We start from the raw sequence: 22,331 nt of genomic DNA, 5'->3' as shown, positions 1-22,331 counted from the left end.
AAATGCCACTCTGCTGCTTTACCACTTTTTGGGCTTAGAGACCTATTCTTTTTAAAATATTTAAAATTTTTTATTATACATTCTTTTTAATATTCTTTTCCTTTATGGTTTATCATGTGCTCAGTTGCTCTGTCATGTCTGACTCTTTGCAATCCCACGGATTGTAGCCCAACAGACTCCTCTGTCTTGGGATTTCCTAAAAATACTGGAGTGGATTGTCATTTCCTTCTCCAGGGGATATTCCTGACCCAGAGATTGAACCTGTGTCTTGCATCTTCTACATTGGCAGGTAAATTCTTTATCACCGAGCCACCTGGGAAGCCCCCATGGTTTATCATAGGATTTTTTTTTTTAATTGGAGGATAGAGAACTATTCTTGATATTCAAAAGTTAAATTGCCAAACACAATACCAAATATGTATTTGTGGGTCAGAGCCACAGGTCAGCAGAAGGAACCCCAAATTTGAAGTCTCTTTGACAACTAAGACTCCTAGACCTAGAGAAAACTACTCACAGTCACATTTTAAGATATAGTAATTTGTCTACAGAAAAACTCCTGAGTAGAATATTATGTTACTAAATTATTTTTAATAGTGAAAAAAAAAATGTGGGCCCATAAAAATAAAAGCCAATCCACATTCTCTCTCATTAAGTAAGTTTTTCTTTAATGATTAACAGAGAGCTTTGGAATTCAATGATTTAAATATTGATTTGAAAATTCTGAACACTATTAAAAGAAAATGAAACCACACACAACATCTCTTGAAACTCGACTTGTCCACACTACAGACAAACCAAACAGCATTTCTTATGGAATTCTCAAGGACAACTGGGGAAACTGATTTGGACATAACAGACACAGTGCTAAATATAAGATGATGGAGATGAGAAGATAAGGTAAAAACGGGAGGTTACCACACAAGTGCGACGTGACTTAAGATGAAAGTTGTTTCTTTAGGAGATCTTGTGTTTGTTTACAAATCCTAAGATATCTTTAACTCTGAAAATATTTTTTTCCTTTCTTAGCTGTATTCTCTCTCCTATTTTTCCTCCTGTTACATACTTCTCAGGTTAGAAGCCTAGATTAAATACTTAACCAAGCTATTTACCCCCAATCTCCTATTTGACCTTCATTTCCACTGGTCCAGCTGCAAAACCAAAAAAAGTCACAATGAACCCAAAGTCACTATCTCTAAGCAGACCTGTAAAGGCCCTGAGGATGACATACCTCAGGAAATAGAAATATGTTATCCCTCAATTTTCAGGTATTTTTTTCCTAAAATGTTCTCATACTATTTGTTTCTGAAAACCAGGAATTCGAAATTAGTAATGACAGGAAAGATATTCTAGCCAAGGGAATAAATAGATAACCTTTACAGTTTATGTGCCCTATTTTTAGTGTTATTTACTTAACTCTGACGACCAAGGACTAAAGCATAACAGGAATATAAATGTCTCACAAGTATCAGTGTTTATTAACACATGTAATCAGCCCATCTATTCTGATTTAAATGTGTTATTTCAAAGCAATTTACATACACAAAAAATGGAGAAAATAAGTTTGTAGTGAAAAAAATCTAATTTTCATAAGTTGTTTGGATTGTCTACAATGTATTTGAAGGCAAAGTATGATTTCTTTTAAATATTTCCAAGTGATGGTCACCTATCCATCAATGATTTGAGCTCTGTGTGTAACAGTATCAAAAGGCATTACTGCATAAGCTCTGGGAAAGCCCTCAAATCCAAAATGTTGTCTTATTTTTTTTTTTTTTAATTTGGGGGAAGGTTTGTCATTTTATTTTTCTCTTCTGCAGCCCAAGGCCAGCCAGGTTCCTTGAGGTGAACACTGAGGGATGTCAATGTTGTCTGAGCAGGTACCAAAGGAGGCACCTGAATAGGGAGGGGAACTAAACAAAAGAACTTCTTGAGAGAAAGTAAGATTCTATGTGTTCTGCTCTTTTTAAAAGGTCTATTTCACTTCAGCTTGCTTAACAGTGAAACAGTATTCCTCTCTTCTCTTAACTGTTTACAGAAACTGCTGATTTCCCAGCCTCTCAAAACCAAAGAGTGGAAGTGAAAACTTGCTTAGCTATTTCCTCAACTCAAATCAGACACATCACAACTATTTCAGGCCATATGACTAAACTGCTCTGGACTATTTAAACCAATGAGGTAAAAAAACAGATGGAGACACCAGATAACGTTAAATTTGCACTGAGAATGAAACTACAAAATTTAAGCTAAGGAGGATGCAAATGAGATCACTGGAATGTTTCTTAAGAATTGGTAAACACTTGATATGCATTAGAACTGACAAACAACTAGAATTCTGCACATGGGAGAATTCTGCACATTAAATTCTGCACGTTAGGGTTTAATGGGCAAGATAGTTATGTTCTCTACAGAAACTTATCCGTTATTTAAGGCTCTGATGAGAAATCTTTACTTCTATAAAAACAAGGCTTAAAAAAAAAAAACAAATTCTTTCTTTCTTCACTTAAATAAAATTTATATAAATGAATAATAAGCAACTTACAATGTATATCCTTGCCACGTCCAAGTCACAGTATCCTAGAATAACAATAGTATTTAAACTATTACAGAAAAAATATCAAACAAAACCAAAAATTTTATTTTGATATTGGTATTCATATACTTCCTTTTTGAATTAAAAGCAATATGTTGAAAAGCAAAACAAGCACTAAACAATAGTGAAGTGATCTATCAGTTCTTGGATTATATATCTACATGGCAAAGAGCTGTCTTCTCATCCATATGTAACCACGTATCTTTTTCTGGAATTAAGTTGATCTGAATTTTTTTTTTTTAAATGATTGTGTATGCTTAACTATTTTCCTAATAAAAACATATCTGGATAATTAATTGGCTTACAAAAACCAGAATACGTCAGTTCTCAAAAGGAAGTTTATATCGGAGAAGAGACTATAGAAATGAAATAGTACAGAGTGAAAAAATTTGGATAAATGACAAATACAAATCCATAGGCAGAAGTATATTGAGTAAAAATTTGATAAATTTTAACTAAAAGTGTGCAAAGCTGAGAAATCAACCACTGATAGGAAGTTGATCAAGAACTCAATCTTAAATAACATAGAGCATGAATAATTACATCCTGCCTTTTTATGTAAATTCTGTAGTAAAGAAAGTTCCTCTCAGAAACAAAATATCCATCTCCCTGCCAAAAAATAACTTTCTTTAGGAAAATGGTGACACAACCAATATCCAGAAGACAACAATACATCTTGCTGGAGCAAAGGCTATTTCCTGAGCCCACATGGACTTTCTGTAGAATGTGAAGTTCTTTGCAGCTATTTTCTTATTTAAGCTACTTGCCAAGTGTCTCAGCTACTAAGTACTGAGTGTCATTGAACACCAAGCCTCTTCCAAATTTATCCTGCTACTTCAATCCTTCTCTACCAGTAATAACCATTGAATCAGGAGATGTTTTTCCTTTCAAGCTTAATGAAAAATCAGAACTTTGTGAGAGCTTTTTCAAATCTAATCTAAGAGACCCTGGAGCTGAGACGTACTCATACCATCACAGGGACAACAGGGCAGAAGCTAAGGAGATATCTTCCTGTAGCTTAGTAATAGCAAAAGCAGTATCAAAAATTGGTATCAACCAATTTGTGCCTACCTGGCAAGTTTTTCTTAAGAAAGTATCTTTTTTTTAAGGTTATAAACCAGGCTTCAGACTTTTAAAAAGAAAACTTTATTGAATTTGTTACAATATTACTTCTGATATTTATATTCTGGTTTTTTGGCCATGAGGCACATAGGATCTTAGCTCCTCAACCAGGGATCCAACCTTCACCCCCAACACCAGAAGGTGAAGTCCTAACCCCGGACCACCAGGGAACTCCCCAATCTTGCAAATTTTTAAAAACTAAATGTGGCAAGGAGAATGAGACTGCCCACCTGTTCCCACCATTTACCCATTCATCAATTTATTCAAGCAAAAGGGGTCCTAGGATATTTGTGCTGTTTGGAATGGTGAGATTCTTCTCATAGTAAAATTTGATGCTTACCAGCTTGTTTGGGTATCTGAGGAGAATTGGCTGCACTGGAACTCCTGGAATGAAGGCTCCTATAACCGCATAGTGAAATTTTATAACATGCTCTTTATATGAATACAAGTTTTACAGTGAATTAAAAATTAATAATAAATGATGTAAATATACTAAATGTTTTAAGAGTACACATAAACTATTGGCTGAATGTTGGTAAATTCCTAACGTTAGCCAAAATGAGAGATTTTTAAATTTAGAAATATGTAAGCAAAATATTAAATGTTATGCCTAAGTCACTTAAAATACTATTTTTATCTCCATTTGTTTTCATTTTCCAAATACCTTTTATTCAACAATTTTTTTTTAAGAGGAAAAGATAAAATAAAGAGAAAAAAATGTCGATGAAACTAAAAGCTGAACCACTAACTACCACACTTGCTAGAGTGAGTTCTGACTTTGGTTCTGAGCATTCTAGCAGCCAGTACAAAAACATTTTAAAATATTAGTAATGACTGTTAAATGACATATGAAATTATAAATTGCTATAAAATTCACAACTTCATAATATTTTAAAAAGGCATGACCCTCAGAAGGAATTGAAAGCATTATAATGATAATTTAAATAGGTTTTCTTTTTTTTTTTTTTTGAAATAGGTTTTCTAACTTGATAACATGGACCCCAAGTGTCTGTGGGGGTTGTTCTCGGAAGAAAAGAAAAATTGCTAGTGGTTTCTGCTCAAACACACACACACACACATACACACAACATTCCAAAGAAGAAGGTGTTATGATACCAAAAGAGAAAGTAAAAGAGTGAGTTGTGGATTGACAGTATTAAAAACATTTTATCAGAAAATAAGAAATGCTCCAAGCAAACTGATGAGTTAGTTTGTATATTTATTATTAGCTCATTTGAGAAATCATTATTTTGTCACAATACATAATTTAATTGATCTCACCTGGTTTAAAAGTAATCAAACAGGACCGATTAGTACAAGTACCTTCTGGGAAAACTAGTATCTTGGGAGAAAAGGAATAGATTTAATATTTCAGTCTAATTAACAGATTACCTCTATACTTGCTTTCTTATGACTTCACAGTTGCCAACTTTTATAAAGCAAAAATAAAAGGCTAGCACTTGATTTCAGTGAAACCTAGAATCAGATCGTTCAGTTTTGCTCTAAAAGAGGTATAGTCTGACCATTAACCTGAAAATGAATTAAAGTTTTGAAGAGAGAATATATGCAGTAAATGTTTCTTAATGATGATGCTAATGATCTGAAAAGGGTTCAAAGAAGCTGTAGACCCTGAATCATGGTCAAAGTTGCATTCATTTTATGCAATATTAAATTCTTTCTTCTACTGGTATACATCTTTAACTAAATCATTTGCTACTTCTGCTTCAATTTTCCCATTAAATGATATTCCCTCTTACAAGATACAGTTTCAGGTTGTACTGAGAAAAAAGGAGGAAATACCAACAATATGCTTTATGCTTACTTGAATTTGTTGACATACGGAATACAATTTAATACTCTTTTCTGAGGAGGTGTTTTTAGTTTTTAATATATTATGATTTCCACACAAAAACTATGCACTACAGTTCCCCATTAACTGAATAAAACAGCAGGTTGATTTTTCTGAAACTTCTGGAATTTAGCAATGAATAAATTGCTAAGCACAGAAACAAAATCCCTGCACTCACAGCATTTAGTAATGGGTATTTTGTAATAATTAAAGTAATTAGTAAGCTAAACTGCCATAAAACAAGTTATTTGTAAAATAAAAATTGTGAATAGGTGTGATTCCATTCTCCAACTTAAAAAACAAACAGGTTTCCTATTCCAGTTGGATACAATAACAAATATAATTCATGTAGTGGATATTCTATAGCTATACCATGAAGAATAAATTAATATAGAATAAATCATAAACTCTCAAGAATCCCAGGGACGGGGGAGCCTGGTGGGCTGCCGTCTACAGGGTCGCACAGAGTCGGACACGACTGAAGGGACTTAGCAGCAGCAAGAACTAGAAGGGGCATTAAACATCATATAGCATCTCTAATACTTGAATTCTTTTTATAATATCCCCTCAAGTGGTTGCCTAGCCAATGCCTGAACATTCCAGAAAGAGGTTCCAAATCAGACCATTCTAATTTTGGACAGGAAGTTCCTTGAAATGAGCAAAGTGAACTGAAATCTTGTTTACTTTCACCCACCAGTCCTAGATAAATTCCTTGGAGCCAAAGAGCAAAATCAAATCCTTATTCCAAATGTCATTTCTTCCCAGTCACTCTTTAAATCATTCCTCACATGCCTTGGTTTCTAAAACCTCCTGGCTGATCATACGCCTCTTAGTACTTTAATATCTAAACATTACCACGAGTAGCCAGATCACCTCAGGACCATGAGTTCTGCTAGTGATCACTTGTTTTCACCTGGGCAAAGGCAGGGGGGTACTTATCAGAATCACCCATGAGGCTCTATTTATGCAATAAATGTTGCTCCTTCCACACCTTCAAAAGCATTCCAGGGACTTCCTTATGGCCCGGTAGTTAATAATCTGTCTTCCAATGTGTGGGGGAGGTGGGTTCAATCCCTGGGCAGGGAACTAAGATCCCACATGCTGTGGGGTAACTAAGACCAGACACAGCCAAAAATAAATAAACTAAAAAAAAAAAAAAACCATTCCAGGGGAAGGAGGAGATGGGATGGTAAAATGTAGAAAAGTTCTACAGGTGATTCTGAAATGCCCCCTGAACTGAAAAGCACTATCTAAATATACTTCAGATAATCTTAAGATATTAATCACTTTCAAAAAATACCCACCCACCATATTTTTGAGTATAACTGAGCTTTAGTATCTCATCTTTAAAATGATAAATTCAGAGGTAGAGAATTATGTTTTATGACACAAAGTGAAAACCAGTTCAAAGAGTTTGGAGAATAAAAAAGAACGATACATTTAATTCTAGGAGTATCTCATGCAGAAGAGGACCTCTTAATCCCTACTCATTTATCCTGCTTTTATTATGCTAAAGACAACTAGCATACGGTGTACCCTGATATTGTTATCTGTGGATCCAAACGAATATATACAAGTGTACAAAAAATAAATTCTCAATATATTTAAATAAACATCTATTGTGTTTTACCTGGGGCCATTCCCCTCCTGATGTGGCCCGCCTTATTATTTCATTTATTGTGTTTTTTCGAGAATCTGGATCTACACGGGACACCAACACTGGCTGCAAGGCCCGCAATATTCCTTTAAAACAAATGAAAGGTCATAAGTCATTTTTTGGGCTACAGCTACTATAGAAATGATACCAAATCATAAAACAAATTGCATGGAAAATTAAAAAGATAGCAAATCAAAGAGAACAACTTAAAAAACCCTCTAACTCAAAGTTTGTTAGAACTTATTAATAGATTCTGGCTTCAAAAGGATAGGTGGCTATTTATACCTAAAAATATTTCATTGATTTCACAGAAGTTAGCAACAGGAATATGAAAAAAAAAATGCAATTTTCTCCCTAAAAGACTTCTCAATTTACATTAAACATTCGCAATACGCTATAAGATTGTCTTGTTTTATTTTGGGAATATTCCTGCAATAATATTGCAAACTGATTATGTGAAGCCATAGTACATGTGGGTAGGGGGCAATTGCTATTTATCTTAATAAAATTTTCAGTGCAATAGTCTTTTAAGTAGGTAGCTTCCCAGCACAATAAACCTCATTTCACCAAAAATCTATTGCTAAACAACTTTGGGGGGAAATGTCATGTTACACAAAGCAAGGTGGTTATCTTTAAAAAAAAAAAAAAAGAAAGAGAGTGTGTGTGTCTTTCTTAGCTGAATGACAAAGCTGTAAGAACTGCTATCATTTTCTCTAGAGTACCAAGACAGCATCAGGCAATTTTCAAACCTACCCTCTCACCACCTGATGCTTGGCAATAGCCTTGGGACAACTGGAAGCAGTTACTTAGAGACTAATCCCCAGGGGAGAGAGCAAAGCATCTGGTGGGAAAAAACATTCCACTTGTTTCATTATTTTTATGTCAGGAAGCATTTATTGTTCTACGTCATAATTTTCAACAAGTTACACATTTTTCCCTCATGGAGATTTGGGGGCAATAATGAAGAAAACAGAGTTAGGAGAAAAGACTTATTGCATTTATCAGCCTAATACCCTGAAGAGAAATTCACTGAAATACTAGGTAACTGGTGCTTTCACAAATTCTTCAATTACATTCTCTCTTAAAAAAATTTACCATATTTTGTATTGAAAAACTGTTCTTTTGGGCTTAGGAGCAGGAAGAAGTGATGGTGCAGCAGCAGAGGTAAGGTTTAAAAAGAATGATAGGGGATTTCCCTGGTGATCTGGTGGTTAAGACTCTGTGCATTCCCTGCAGGGGGTGCCGGTTTGTTCCCTGGTAGGGAAACTAAGATCCCACATGCTGCACGGCACGGCCAAAAAGATAAATGAAATAAATAAATAAATATTTAAAAGAGTTATATCTGAAAGGTTTAAAAATTAAAAAGAAAATAAAAAGAATGATGAGGTATATAGGTAGGGAGGTCTTTAATCTTTTTTCATAAATTCATTCTTTTGATATTATACCTCATTAAAAGCAATGAAATATGTTTGAAGTGTTTTATTATTTTTAAGTCTTCAAAAAATTTATCAGTAAACTATACAGAACTTTCTAAATTTAAAGCATGAACATGAAAATATTTTATCACTGTTGTCTTACAGAGTACTTACTGCCAATCAGAGGCACCTGCACATTTTCATTTCGAGACACTATAGAAGGTAATCCAGCTGCAACACAGGCAATTCCATCAAAGAATGTTGAGTGAGGGGCAACGACAAAAATTGGTGCTTCCAACGGAGTTGCAATCTTTCCTTTCACAGTAACTACAAACCCCATTGAGAAGAACATGGCATGGCCTAGAAACTTCAAGACTGGATGAGTAATTTTCCTTTGGAAATAAATATAAAAATGGACATAATTAGCTTTACCAATTGCAGCTACCAGCAGGGTTTTACTCTAAAGCACAAAGCAAAAACCAAAACACGTCAGCACTTCATTTTAAAATATCAGCTAGGAAGAATGGCTAACACTTCAGCAGAGCTCTTTCTGCCAGGCACTGTTCTAAGTACTTCATGCATATTAATTTCTTTAATCCCTAGCCCAATTTTATGAAATATAGAGCATTTATCATTATTCCCACTTTACAGATGATAAAACTGAGGCCCAGAGAAATAATTTTTCCAAGGCCACGTGGCTAAGTGGCTCCATTATTCTGTGACTATAAAGTAATAAGAATGAATTTTCAACATGCATCCCCCACTGAGAAATTCAAATCAGTCTTGTCCTTCATATGAATCGCCTTAGATATCTATATTTGTGTAACAAAGATGCTGCTACCCCCAAAAACACTCTTAGAACTAGCATGCTGAAACAGTCCTCAGAGTTATTTTAAAAATAAAATTTTAAAAGTAAGCTTTATTACTTATATCATTATAGCCCTTAAAAATCATGAAGAATCTTAAGAAGTAAATTTATTATCTCACTTCCTGGAACAAAGATGCACTTAATTCTGGTTATTGATTTGTTTACTATTTTAAAAGAATCTGTCATTAAAAATTAATTAAATCAAATTGTGCCAGGAATTCTGTTGGACACATAAGACAAGTAAGATCCAGTCTCTGTCTTTGATAAACTCAATTGCATAGAAAAACAAAAACACAGTCCTAGAAGTGCAAACACACGATGGACATCTCAGTATATGAATAAGCATACAGCTTTTCATGAAAAATATGTGTCTCCCATAAGACATCTAACAGGAGTTTTAAAAAATGAGCTTCCTATTGAATTCTCTCAACATTCACATAATAATATTGTGAGGAGCTATTAAGCAACTAACTCCCAAGGAAGTTTCTCTAACTTTTATTTCATGGTGAGAAGTGAGACACAGAAAGCCCAAGTACTTTTCAGGAGGGCACAGGGAAATGATTGCTCTCTCCTTGCTCTGTAGTTTAAGAGCTGAGATCTTTATTTATTTAGAGATAAAGAACTCACCCCGTCACAGAACTTTCAGACCTGTTTTTGATTTATAGTGATGTAGCCTCTAACAAGGTCCAATCCCTGGGTTGGAAAGATCCCCTGGAGGAGGGCATGGCAACCCACTCCAGTATTCTTGCCTGGAGAATCCCCATGGACAGAGGAGCTTGGAGGGCTACAGTCCACGGGTTGCAAAAAGTCGGACACGACTGAGCGACTAAGCACAACACAGCACAGCCTCTAACGACTGCATTCCAAAAATATCCTATATTCAGAGCCACAATTGTTGATCACTGCCTAAACTTCAATAAATTCTTCTATTCTTGATTCACCTAATATTTAGACATAGTTACTTCTTACCTCTTCCAACCAGTTATTGGGTGGGTCAGCTTTTCAGGACAGCATGCTGTTGAAATTGCAGCCAGCGACCACGACAGTAATAAAATTATTGCAACCAATAGGGCACGAATTGGAAGCAGGATAATTCCAAGGAAGAAAATCTGAAAGTCAAAGTTGATTAAAAAAAAAATAGATGACATTATTTTAATGCTGTAGTTATCAAACAGACATACTTAAAAGAAAAATCTTAGGCTATTCAAGCTTTCACTCAAAGATGAATTGAGCATTACCCTGCACCAGGCAACGATCTAAGCACAAAGGAAATAAGACATTATATCTGACCTCACAAAGTCTGCTAGGTAGCAAAAGAAATAGGGGAGAAAACCAGTGAATGTGAATAGGGGTTGCTGGGGAAACAAAGAAAAGGTGTGTTGGGCTTAGTGGTAGTTCGGGATTAGTAGTTGTGACACAGAGGCTTAGTCACCCTGCGGCACGTGGAGTCTTCCCAGACCAGAAATTGAATGCCCTGTCACTGGCATTGCAAGGGTCTTAACCACTGGAAGTCCAGTTGTATCATTTTAAAATGTCACTGGTAGTGTATGAGAATTTCAGTCACTGTATATCCTTGCTGACATTTGGTGTTTAAAATCACTTCAAAAAATCAATTTTATGAAGGCATAATTTACATAAAATACAATGCACCTATTTTAAATATGAGCTTTTCAAATGCATAGCCCTATGCAGACACCACCATAATCAAGATATAGATCATTTCCATCACTCAAAAAAGCTCCCTTGTGTCTCTTTGTAGTCAATGTATCCTCAGTGTATGGCAACCACTGACAATCTTTCACTATAGTTTTTGCCTGTTCCATATTTTCATATAAATGAAACCACATGGTATGTACTCTTTTATGTCTGGCTTCTTTCACTTCATATTTTTGAGATTCAACCATGTTGTCATAAGTATCAGTAATACAGTCTTTTTCATTGCAGAGTGATATTCCATTGTATGAATATACTGCAATTAATTTACCTATTAATCTGTTCAGGGACCTTTAGCCTATTATAAGTTCTTATCTATATGAGTAAACATCAATTTTTGAGACTCATTTGAGACATACATTTTCATTCATGGTGGATGGTGGTAAAATTGTCAGGCCAGGTGAAATGTGCTTAAAGAACATGCTGAATTGTTTTCCAAAGTGGTTGTGTCGTTTTATACCTCCACCAATGAAGTGTGAAAGTTCCTGTTGCTTCACATCATCAATTTTCAGTGTTGTCAGTCTTTGTAGCCATCCTGGTGGGTGTAAAATGATATCTCATTGTGGTTTCCTTAATGAACAATGATGCTGAGCAAATTTTTTCACGTGCTTATTGGTCATCCCTTTAACCTATCTGTTCAAGTCTTTAGTCCATTTTCATTGGGTTGTTAGTCCTTTTCCGATCAATTTTTAGGAGGTCTTCATATATTGTTTACAAGCCCTTTTTCAATATATATATTGAAAATATTTTCACCTATTCCATGGTTTGCTTTTTCATTTTCTTATTGGTTATCTTTCAATGAGAAGCGTTTTAATTCTGATGAAGACTAATTTATCAATTTAGTTCTCTTCTGCATCCTTTCTAAGAAATCTTTACCTATCTCAAGATCATGAAGATATTTTATATCTTCTTCTTCTAGATGATATATGGATTTTGCTTTTATGTTCAAGTCTATGATCCATTGTAAATTACTTTCTGTGTGGTGTACAGTAGAGATCAAGTTTCATTTTTATCTACAGATTTATCTAGTTGTTCCAAAACCAGCTCCGCCCCCCCGCCCCCCCCCAACCCCAACCCCCCCACTGCCCCCCACCCTGTCCCCCCCACCCCCTGACCTGCCTCCCCTGTGAGGCCTGTGGGATCTTAGTTCCTGGACCAGGGATCAAAGCTGTGCCCCTTCCAGGGAAGTGCAGAGTCTTAACCATTGGACCACTAGTGAAGTGCCATCCCCAGAACCAAATTTGAAAAGACTCCACATTCCCCAATAAATTTTGTTGGCCACTTTGTCAAAAAATCAATTGAACATACATGTAGGCTCTCTATTCTGTTTTGTTGATCCGTTTGTCTGTATGTCTGTCAATTCCCTACTCACTTAATTGCTGTAGTCTTGTAGTAAGTCTTGAAATCTGGTAGCGTATGTCCTCCAACTTTCTATTTTTCAAACTTCTTTTGGGATAATCTAGATCCTTAGTATTTCCACATAAATTTCAGAATTAATCTGTCAGTTTCCACACAAAAAGCCTGTTGGAATTTTTGTTGAGCTTTCGATGAACTTATAGATCAATTTGGGAGGAATTACCATCTTAATAATGTTGATTCTTCCAACTTACAAACATGGTATAGCTCTTTATTTTATGTAAATCTTCATTAATTTCTTACAATAGTGTTCTGTTGTTTTCATTGTAGTGGTCTTGAATCTGCCTGCAATGCAGGAGACCCTGGTTCAATTCCTGGGTTGGGAAGATCTGCTAGAGAGGAGACAGGCTACACACTTCAGTATTCTTGGGCTTCCCTGATGGCTCAGCTGGTAAAGAATCTGCCTGCAATGCGGGAGACCTGGGTTTGATCCCTGGGTTGGGGAGATCCCCTGGAGAAGGGAACAGCTACCCACTCCAGTATTCTGGCCTGGAGAATTCCATGGACTATACAGTCCATGGGGTCGCAGAGTCGGACATGACTGAACGACTTTTACTTACTGCTATTATGAGATTATTTAATTTCATTTTGCAGTTGCTGCTGGTATACAGACAAAGTTGATTTAAAATTTTAATATTTAAACATTATTAAGATGACAAAACCAATTTTGAGTAACTCTGTTGGATTAAGAGGATTATGCATCATATTTTCTTTTGGTAATAAGTTATCTCTGTAGGAAGGCCTTCTTTTGACACTATTGTGATTATTTTCCTCTCTTTCTTCATAGCACTTACTAAGACATGGAATTATATATTTTCTATACTTGCTTATTTAACTTTTTCAGTGAAATACAGGCTTAAGATAGGCAGAGTCCTTTTTTCTCTTGTTTATTATATCTCTATCTCCAGAGAGTAACATTGTGCCTGGCATATGGAAGACATCCAACAAATATTTTTGATATGGTAAATGACCCATAGTTATAATTCCATATTCTATTGAGGAAAGAAAAGCTAGGCTAATTTTCTCCATGCCACTATGGAACAGACCCTTAAACAGTCAAAAAGAGAGGAGGAGCAGTAAAGCTAAGTAAGCCCTATGAGATGCAGAAGTGACAACAATTCTTAAACAAGATGTTGATCATCATTTAAGATTAAATTTAGCCTATATTCATCATATTGAGTCATCCTTAAACACAAGTATATCAATCTTTTAAACTGGATAATACAGACAACATTGTTTTTCAATCACGTCTACTGAAATTTTCCTTTACCCAGACTGTTTAAGCCATTGAAACTACTTTGGAATCTCTGTCTACATGCATTTTAACGTTTTAAAAAATATTGCAACTATATTCATTTCTATCCAATCCAAGTGGTAAGTTTTAAGTACAGTATACAATTTGTCGGAGAATGCAATGGCACCCCACTCCAGTACTCTTGCCTGGAAAATCTCATGGATGGAGGAGCCTGGTGGGCTACAGTCCATGGGGTCGCTAAGAGTCGGACACGACTGAGTGACTTCACTTTCACTTTTCACTTTCCTGCAATGGAAAAGGAAATGGCAACCCACTCCAGTGTTCTTGCCTGGAGAATCCCAGGGACGGGGAAGCCTGGTGGGCTGCCGTCTCTGGGGTTGCACAGAGTCAGACACGACTGAAGCCACTTAGCAGCAGCAGCATACAATTTGTAGATAACAAATGGCATTGATAACTATCAAGATCAGCAAGCAATACCAGGTTCTTTCACGTATTATTTCACTTAAGTTTAACCCTCCTTTGATGTATTATTATTCCAATTTAATAGATAAGGAAAGTGAAGTTCAGAGAGGTCAACTGACTTGGCCAGTCATACAACTTATAAATGACAGGGCCTGAGCAGGTTTTCTAAGACTAGTGATCATTCCATTATATCACAATTCTTATAGAGTTACTTGGAAGTGCTCTCTAAATGGTTGCAGGCATACTATTTAAAAACCAAAAACTCAGTAATCCAGGCACAATGTACATACTTACAAACATGCCACTTTGAGCCTCTCTCCAATACATGAACCAGAAGAGATGGACATACTTTCATTTAAGTATAACTGATTTGATGAACTCAGGTCAAAAGGAATTCTGAATGAGAGTCAATGAATTTGTTAAGTGTTTCTGAGTGACTTTCACCTTCAGAAATTTTAAGATATCATGGGAATATCAATGTGGGCTTCCCTAGTGGCTCAGATGGTACAGCGTCTGTCTGCAATGCAGGAGACCCGGGTTCGATCCCTGGGTTGGGAAGATCCCCTGGAGAAGGAAATGGCAGCCCACTCCAGCATTCTTGCCTGGAAAATCCCATGGACCACGGAGCCTGGTAGGTTACCGTCCATGGGGTCACAAAGAGCCGGATATATCAATCCATTTTAAGACACATTTTAAGATCACATTTTTAAACATTTAGTTTCTTTACAAAGAGGTATTGCTACATTCATTATCTTCCTCTTCCTTTCTCATACCTTCGCACCCATCAACCATTACTGTAACCACCACCCACACTGCTTAGCCCAGCACTTAACCTATCTCTGCCATAGAGGACAATGGTCTCAGTGCAGATAAGCATGCTGTGCAAAAATTACACTATTTCAAATCCAAAGTAAATAAATATGTAAGATGGACAGGAAACATTAAAACTATTTTTTTTCCCATGCAGAACACATAGAACAAATGTAGCTTGCATAGTCTATCTTGTTCTCTGATCACTAACTTCACCAAAGAGGAAGTCCAAAGAGTGAGTGTAACTGCTAATGGTAAAAGCAGTGCTTTACAAGAAAAAGGAAAGGACAGGAACTTCCTTTTTGTATAGAGCTGTTTTTAACAACCAGAGAAAGTCTCTCGTCCTTGAATCTACGTCCTTAAATCTACGAGAAGTGTTTGGGTGAAAATTGATTCAGGACCAAAAACTCTTGAATACCTTAAACGGACCCATATTATTCCTTTTCTTAGATTGTGATTTCCCACCCTTGACGCAACTGCTCCACCAAAACATCCCACCTTTCTTTTGGTTCTAATTTCAGACCTGGGTTCTCTGCCTTCTCCCTCACTCTTCTCATCCCAAAAGGACTCCTCTCCTTCCCTCAGCAAAACAACAACAAAAAGCTCCCCAAACTCACTCTCCTGCAGTACAATGAGCTCCTACTACACCTCCACACACTCAGGTTGAAGTTCTTCTCCCAGAGCCCTTCCCTCCTCTCAGTGCGGAATGTTTCCTCTGCCATGGGCCTGCTCAGCCTCCTCCTGTTTAGCACCTTCTCCCAAGACCCACATGCTCTTTGTATCTTCTCTTCTCACACACACACCCAGACCTCCAAGCATCCTCCAAGGGTCCTAAATTCTCAGCGCAGCATCTCTGCCCCCTGCAGACTCCTGGCCCATTCAGAAGCCCTCCCCTCTCAGATCTACATCCCTTTCTTCCTCGAGCCTGGCTTCCCAGACTCACTCCTCTCAGTCACTTCCCCTTTACACCCACACTGCCGTCTAAAACAGCCTCCCCTGACGGACCCATGGCCCCCCTCAAACTGCCTCCTCCCTCAGATCCACACCCCTGCCCTGCATCTGTCTCCCCTGTCAGGCGTCCCTCACCTGGACTGCTTCCTCCCTCAGACCCACTCCCCTCACTTGGACCTGCCTCCACTCTCAAACTCCAGTCGCTCACCGGAATCTGCTTTGCCTGTCAGTCTCTAGTCACTCCCCTGAATTTTAGTCAGACTCACATCCCTCACCTGGGTCTGCCTCCCCTGTCAGACGTCCCTCACCCGAATCTGCCCTCCTCCCTCTAACCCATGACCCTCACTGGAATCCACCTCTCCTGTCAGACCCTCGCCCCGCACCTGGATGCGCCTCGCCACGCCCAGCCGCGTCTGCTGCACGAAGGGATTGAGCACAGGTGGTGGGAAGAAGGACGCCTGGCGGGGCACCATGGGCGGCCGCAGCCCCGCATTGCCGACGTCAGCTCCCGGCACAGTGGCCGCCACGGCCCGCGCGTCAGCGCACCGGTTCATGGCCGACCCTGGCGTCTGACTAGAGCGAAGCGACTCACGCGGAGCGCGCCAGTGGGCACCGCCGCCAAGACTCAGTGGGAGCCGCTTAGGAGTCCGGGGCTTCTGCGCAGGCGCCAAAGTTACCTAGCCGCCCTCTGCTCTCGCCCCGCCCCGCCCCTCTGGCTCCGAACACGCCCAGGTTCTGGCCCCACCCCCCAACCCCCACCTCAAGCACAGTCCCACCCTTTTAGGTGTCTGGCCCTTCCTTTTGGGATTCATAGCTCTGCCCCCTTGGAGGTGAATGTTTTTTCCTTCAAAGCGACGCATCCGCAAGAGAGACAGTTTAGACTGTTCTCTGCCCCAGCATCAGGCCAACCTGGCTTAACTTTCGCTTTTACTGGCTCTTTGGCCAAATCATTGTCTCCATGAACCTCCGTGGCCCCATTCGTAATACCAAGATAAACCGAACCTGAATCTAGCGATTGTAGGAGCAACTCGTGGGCTGTTCCATTAAGAGGGCTCATTATCCAGGGTGGATCTGATTTCTGGTGCATATTTTGCTTTTGCTTAAACCAGTTTGAGTGTCATGTTTATCAGTTACAGCTGAAAGAGTCCTGACTAATATAGAAACTGGAGCCAGGAGTGGGCTGTCTTCCAGTCAAAATATGGACTGACAACGTGAAGATAGTTTTCCCAAGGAAAATTGAGCTGCAATAACTAGAAAAATACAAAACCACCATGGCCCTCTGAACTAGATGAGGAACCTGGTCTCAAAAAATAGAGAAGTGACTTGGAAACTTGGAGACTGTTTGTCTCCACTTTACTCGCATCAGAGTCTGAAAAGAAATAAAAAGCATGATCAGAAGATCCACCAATGGAGCTGCTGCCAGGCTGGCTTCAGGAGAAGGCAGGACATAGGGACAGCAAATCCATGGAAGAAGGGAAGTGTTTTGATGTCCCTCAGCAAACACTCATCAGGCAAAAATGAAATCAGGTGACATGATCAAGGTATGAAAAGTGACTCTTGAGAATTGGAAGTGGCTTATGGCAGGTTTCAAGGAATCAATTGAAATATGTAGCGCCTTAGAAACAAACATTCTGCCTGAAGCACTTCACTGTCAGAACCAGAGAGATCATGTGGTCTGGTGAAAAAAGAGCACAGCCTTGGAAATCCCAAAACCCAAAAGCAAGGTTGAAGTCCAGGGTTAACTTACCACAGACCCATGACAAAAATCACTCCCCTTATTGAGCCTTTGTTTTCACTTATATAATGGAGAGAACAGGGTTCAGGAGTCCCTAAATTCTGCCTCCTGAGAATTCTGTATACAGGTCAAGAAGCAACAGTTAGAGCTGGACAAGGAACAACAGACTGGTTCCAAACCAGGAAAGGAGTACGTCAAGGCTGTATATTGTCACCCTGCTTATTTAACTTATATGCAGAGTACATCATGAGAAATGCCGGGCTGGATGAAGCACAAGCTGGAATCAGGATTGCCGGGAGAAATATCAATAACCTCAGATATGCAGATGATATCACCCTTATGGCAGAAAGCAAAGAAGAACTAAAAAGCCTCTTGATGAGAGTGAAAAAGTTGGCTTAAAATTCAACATTCAGAAAACTAAGATCATGGCATCTGGTCCCATCATTTCATGGCAAATAGAGGGGGAAACAATGGAAACAGTGACAGACTATTTCTTGGGCTCCAAAAATCACTGCAGATGGTGACTGCAGCCCTGAAATTAAAAGACACTTGCTCCTTGGAAGAAAAGCTATGACCAACCTAGACAGCAAATTAAAAAGCAGAGACATTACCAACAAATGTCTGTCTAGTCAAAGCTATTCGGTTTTTCCAGTAGTCATGTATCGATGTGAGAGTTGGACTATAAAGAAAGCTGAGTGCTGAAGAATTGATGCTTTTGAACTGTGGTGTTGGAGAAGACTCTTGAGAGTCCCTTGGACTGCCGACTCAACGGACACAAGTTTGAGTAGGCTCCAGGAGTTGGTGATGGACAGGGAAGCTCGGATGCTGCAGTCCATGGGGTTGAAAAGAGTCAGACATGACTGAGTGACTGAACTAAACTGAAATTAAAAGTGAAATGAAGGGGGAAAAAAGCATACCTATTGCCAAAAATCTGCTCCAAATTAGCTCCCCTGTATTAGAATTGTCTCCATAGGAGCTTTTATTTTTAAATTTTATTGGACTATAGTTGATTAAGATGAGTGCCAAAGAATTGATGCTTTTGAACTGTGGTGCTGGAAAAGACTCTTGAGAGTCACTTGGACTGCAAGGAGATCCAACCAGTCAATCCTAAAGGAAATCAACCCTGAATATTCATTGGAAGGACTGATGCTGAATCTGAAGTTCCAATACTTTGACCACCTGATGCAAAGAACTGACTTCTTGGAAAAGACCCTGATGCTGGGAAAGATTGAAGGCAGGAGGAGAAGGGGACAACAGAGGATGAGATGGTTCAGTGGTATCACCAACTCGATGGACATGAGTTTGAGCAAGTTCCAGGAGTTGGTGATGGACAGGGAAGCCTTGCATGCTGCAGTCCATGGCATCCCACAGAGTCAGACTGAGCGACTGAATTGAACTGATTTACAATGTTGTGTTTGTTTCAGGTATACAGCAAAATGATTCAGTTATACATATATTTATTCTTTTTCAGGTTCTTTTCTCATACAGGTTATTACAGCATATTGAGCAGACTTCCCTGTGCTATATAGTAGATCCTTGTTGGTTATCTATCTTATATATAGAACTATGTATATGTTAATCCCAAGCTCCTGATTTCTCTCTCCCCACATTTCCCCTTTGGTAACTGTAAGTTTGTGTTCAATACCTGTAAGTCTGCATATGAATCTTTTTAGATCTCACAAAATTATTTTAGGATAATAAACCAAGTGATGATTAAAACAGGGAATTATTCTCTGGTGGTCCAGTGGCTGGGACTCCAAGCTCTCAATGTCGAAGGCCCAGGTTCAGCCCCTGGTTGGGGAACTAGGGTCCCACAGGCCACGCAGCACAGCCAACAGAATACAAACAAAACAAACAGAAAAAAACAAGTGATGAATAAAACAGGAAAAGAAAGAACTACCATGGGGCAAGGACATGCATTATCTTGGTATCTGTAGCTGAATTTCTTTAATATATTATGAAGAATTGAAAAACACAGCAAAACAATTTCACAGTTTTCCCATCAGGAGGCAGAGTCTTTCCCCATCCCTAGAATCTGGGCTGACCTCACAACTTGTTCTGACCAATAAAATGTGGCAGAAGTAGTACCATGTGAGTTTTAGAGCCTGGGCCACAAGGGGCCTTATAATTTCTGTTCTCAAACTCTTGCCACTACTTAGGGAGGCTCAGGCCAACCTGCTGAATGACAAAGAGCTCATAGCGAGGGAGAGGCCCAGTGAGCAGGCAACACCAAGAAAGTGAGAGAGGAGCTTCCCCAGTGGCTCAGAGGAGCTTTCCCAGTGGCTCAAAGAATCCACCTGCTGATGCAGGAGACACAGCTTCAATCCCTGGTCCCAGAGGATTGAACATGCTATGGAGCAACAGAGCCCATGTGTTACAACTAATGAGCCACAACTAATGAGCCTGTGACCTAGAGCCTGGGAAGCACAACTACTGAGCCTGCAAATCATAATTACTGAGCCTATGTACTACAACAACCGAAGCCCGCATGCCCTAGAGCCCGAGCACTGCCACTAGAGAGTAGGCCCCCCCTCACAACTAGAGAAAAGCCCATGCAGCAACCAAGACACAGGACAGCCAAAAATAAAATAAATTAAAATTATTTTAAAAAGAAAGAAAGAAGGAAAGTGAGGGAGGCCTCCTTGAACCCTGGGCTGCCTTTGTGGCTCAGCTGGTAAAGAATCCGCCTGCAATGCGGGTGACCTGGGTTCGATCCCTGGGTTGGCAAGATCCCCTGGAAAAGGGAAAGGCTACCCACTCCAGTATTCTGGCCTGGAGAATTCCATGGACTGTATAGTCCATGGGGTCGCAAAGAGTCAGATACAACTGAGCAACTTTCACTTTTTCACTACCCGGAAGAAGTTCAAGGGCCTAGCTGGACCTTTCGCTGGTAGGGGTTAGGGAAAGGATATTCCCAGTACCTGAGACCAGTTCGTCAAGCCCTGAGTGGCTGAGAGGTAGATGGAGTTGGTGAATGACATGCTTATCAATCAACTGCTCAGAGTAGCCTGAAGGCATGATGAAACTCTGACTCTGGGCCCTGGGACGGCTGCTCCTTCCAAGGTATTCACTGTAGAAATCTCAGAATCTTCCTACCCTACCAGATAGATGTAGCCTTTAGCTACTCATGTGACCTCTCTGAGCCTGCATACTCATCTCAAAATGGGAAGATTCATTCCTACCCAAAATAGATTGTGGTAATAAGTAAAATAATGCCTGTGTAGCGTTCATAGCAGAGAAGGCGATGGCACCCCACTCCAGTACTCTTGCCTGGAAAATCCCATGGACGGAGGAGCCTGGTAGGCTGCAGTCCATGGGATCACGAAGAGTCAGACATGACTGAGCGACTTCACTTTTGCTTTTCACTTTCCTGCATTGGAGAAGGAAATGGCAACCCACTCCAGTGTTCTTGCCTGGAGAATCCCAGGGACAGCGGAGCCTGGTGGGCTGCTGTCTATGGGGTCACACAGAGTCGGACACGACTGAAGCGACTTAGCAGCGGCAGCGTTCATAGAAGTACATGCAAGAAATGGCACCTTTCAGGTATTACACGTGGAGCAGCTGGATTTTCTCAGTATAAAAAAGAACCTTAAAACAATGTATTACAGCCATGATATAAACTGTCACTAGGGCTTCCCTGGTAGCTCTGTGGTAAAGAATCTGCTTGCAATGCAAGAGACCTAGGTTTGATCCCTGGGTCAGGAAGATCCCCTGGAGAAGAGAATGGCTGGCAGACCTGTGTGGCCCTTCAGCACAGAAGGAAGTCTCTCAAGTCCTTAAGAACCTGAGTGATTGAACAGGCCACAGGAAAAAAGAGGACTCCACTGAGGTCACCTCCAGAGACCTGTCCATTCCTCATCCCCTCCCCACCAGCCCTACCATGAGAGGAAGTAATAGACTGTTGGAACCAGGGAAGGTCTCTGAAATAACCCCAGGCCTTAAGTTCTGTTAGCAGCTCTGGTAGCTCAACTGGTAAAGAATTTGCCTGCAGTGCAAGAGACCCCGGTTCTATTGCTGGGTGGGGAAATTCTCCTGGAGAAGGGATGGGTTACCCACTCCAGTATTCTTGGGCTTCCCTGGTGGCTCAGCTGGTAAAGAATCTACCTGCAAAGCAGGAGACCTGGGTTCGATCCCTGGGTTGGGAAGATCCCCTGGAGGAGGGAATGGCAATCTACTCCAGTATTCTTGCCTGGAGAATCCCATGAACAGAGGAGCCTGGCAGGCTACAGTCCATAGGATCGTGAAGAGTTGGACATGACCGAGTAACTATGCACAGCACAGCTCAGCAGCTCTAGAATTTCCATATAGGAGGGGATTAAGGATGGGCAGTCTGCTGGGAAGGAAGGGTAAGGAGCTTACCCATCAATAGAAGCTGTGTTTAGAATGCACACACAGTTCTCCCCTAGCTGTGTTTATTAGAGAGTTTGGGGGAGGGGAGATGGAGGGTAATGCTGCTGATGGAGATACTCGGTTTCCGACTAAAGCTTCTTC

At 39.6% G+C, this 22,331-nt stretch overlaps 1 protein-coding gene across 2 annotated transcripts in view; it reads right to left on the bottom strand.

The window, feature by feature from the left end:
• Window positions 1-16,814, bottom strand: part of LPCAT2 (lysophosphatidylcholine acyltransferase 2) — a 67,696-nt gene extending 50,882 nt beyond the window's left edge. The window contains exons 1-7 of one of the 2 annotated variants that reach the window (XM_061387235.1): window positions 16,489-16,814; window positions 10,468-10,607; window positions 8,805-9,022; window positions 7,189-7,301; window positions 4,991-5,051; window positions 4,050-4,108; window positions 2,537-2,571 (exon numbers count right to left, since the gene is read on the bottom strand). In XM_061387235.1, coding sequence (XP_061243219.1) covers window positions 2,537-2,571; window positions 4,050-4,108; window positions 4,991-5,051; window positions 7,189-7,301; window positions 8,805-9,022; window positions 10,468-10,607; window positions 16,489-16,659 — 797 coding nt within the window. In that variant the 5' untranslated portion in view covers window positions 16,660-16,814. The remainder of the gene's footprint in view (window positions 1-2,536; window positions 2,572-4,049; window positions 4,109-4,990; window positions 5,052-7,188; window positions 7,302-8,804; window positions 9,023-10,467; window positions 10,608-16,488) is intronic. The other variant, XM_061387236.1, reaches the window with a different exon arrangement.
• Window positions 16,815-22,331: the final 5,517 nt, after the last annotated feature.

Source organism: Bos javanicus, chromosome 18 (assembly GCF_032452875.1).
Source record: "Bos javanicus breed banteng chromosome 18, ARS-OSU_banteng_1.0, whole genome shotgun sequence".
Classification (NCBI taxonomy): Eukaryota; Metazoa; Chordata; class Mammalia; order Artiodactyla; family Bovidae; genus Bos; species Bos javanicus.
Note: the sequence above shows the minus strand (reverse complement) of the source record. Positions and strands in the feature narration are given on the sequence as shown.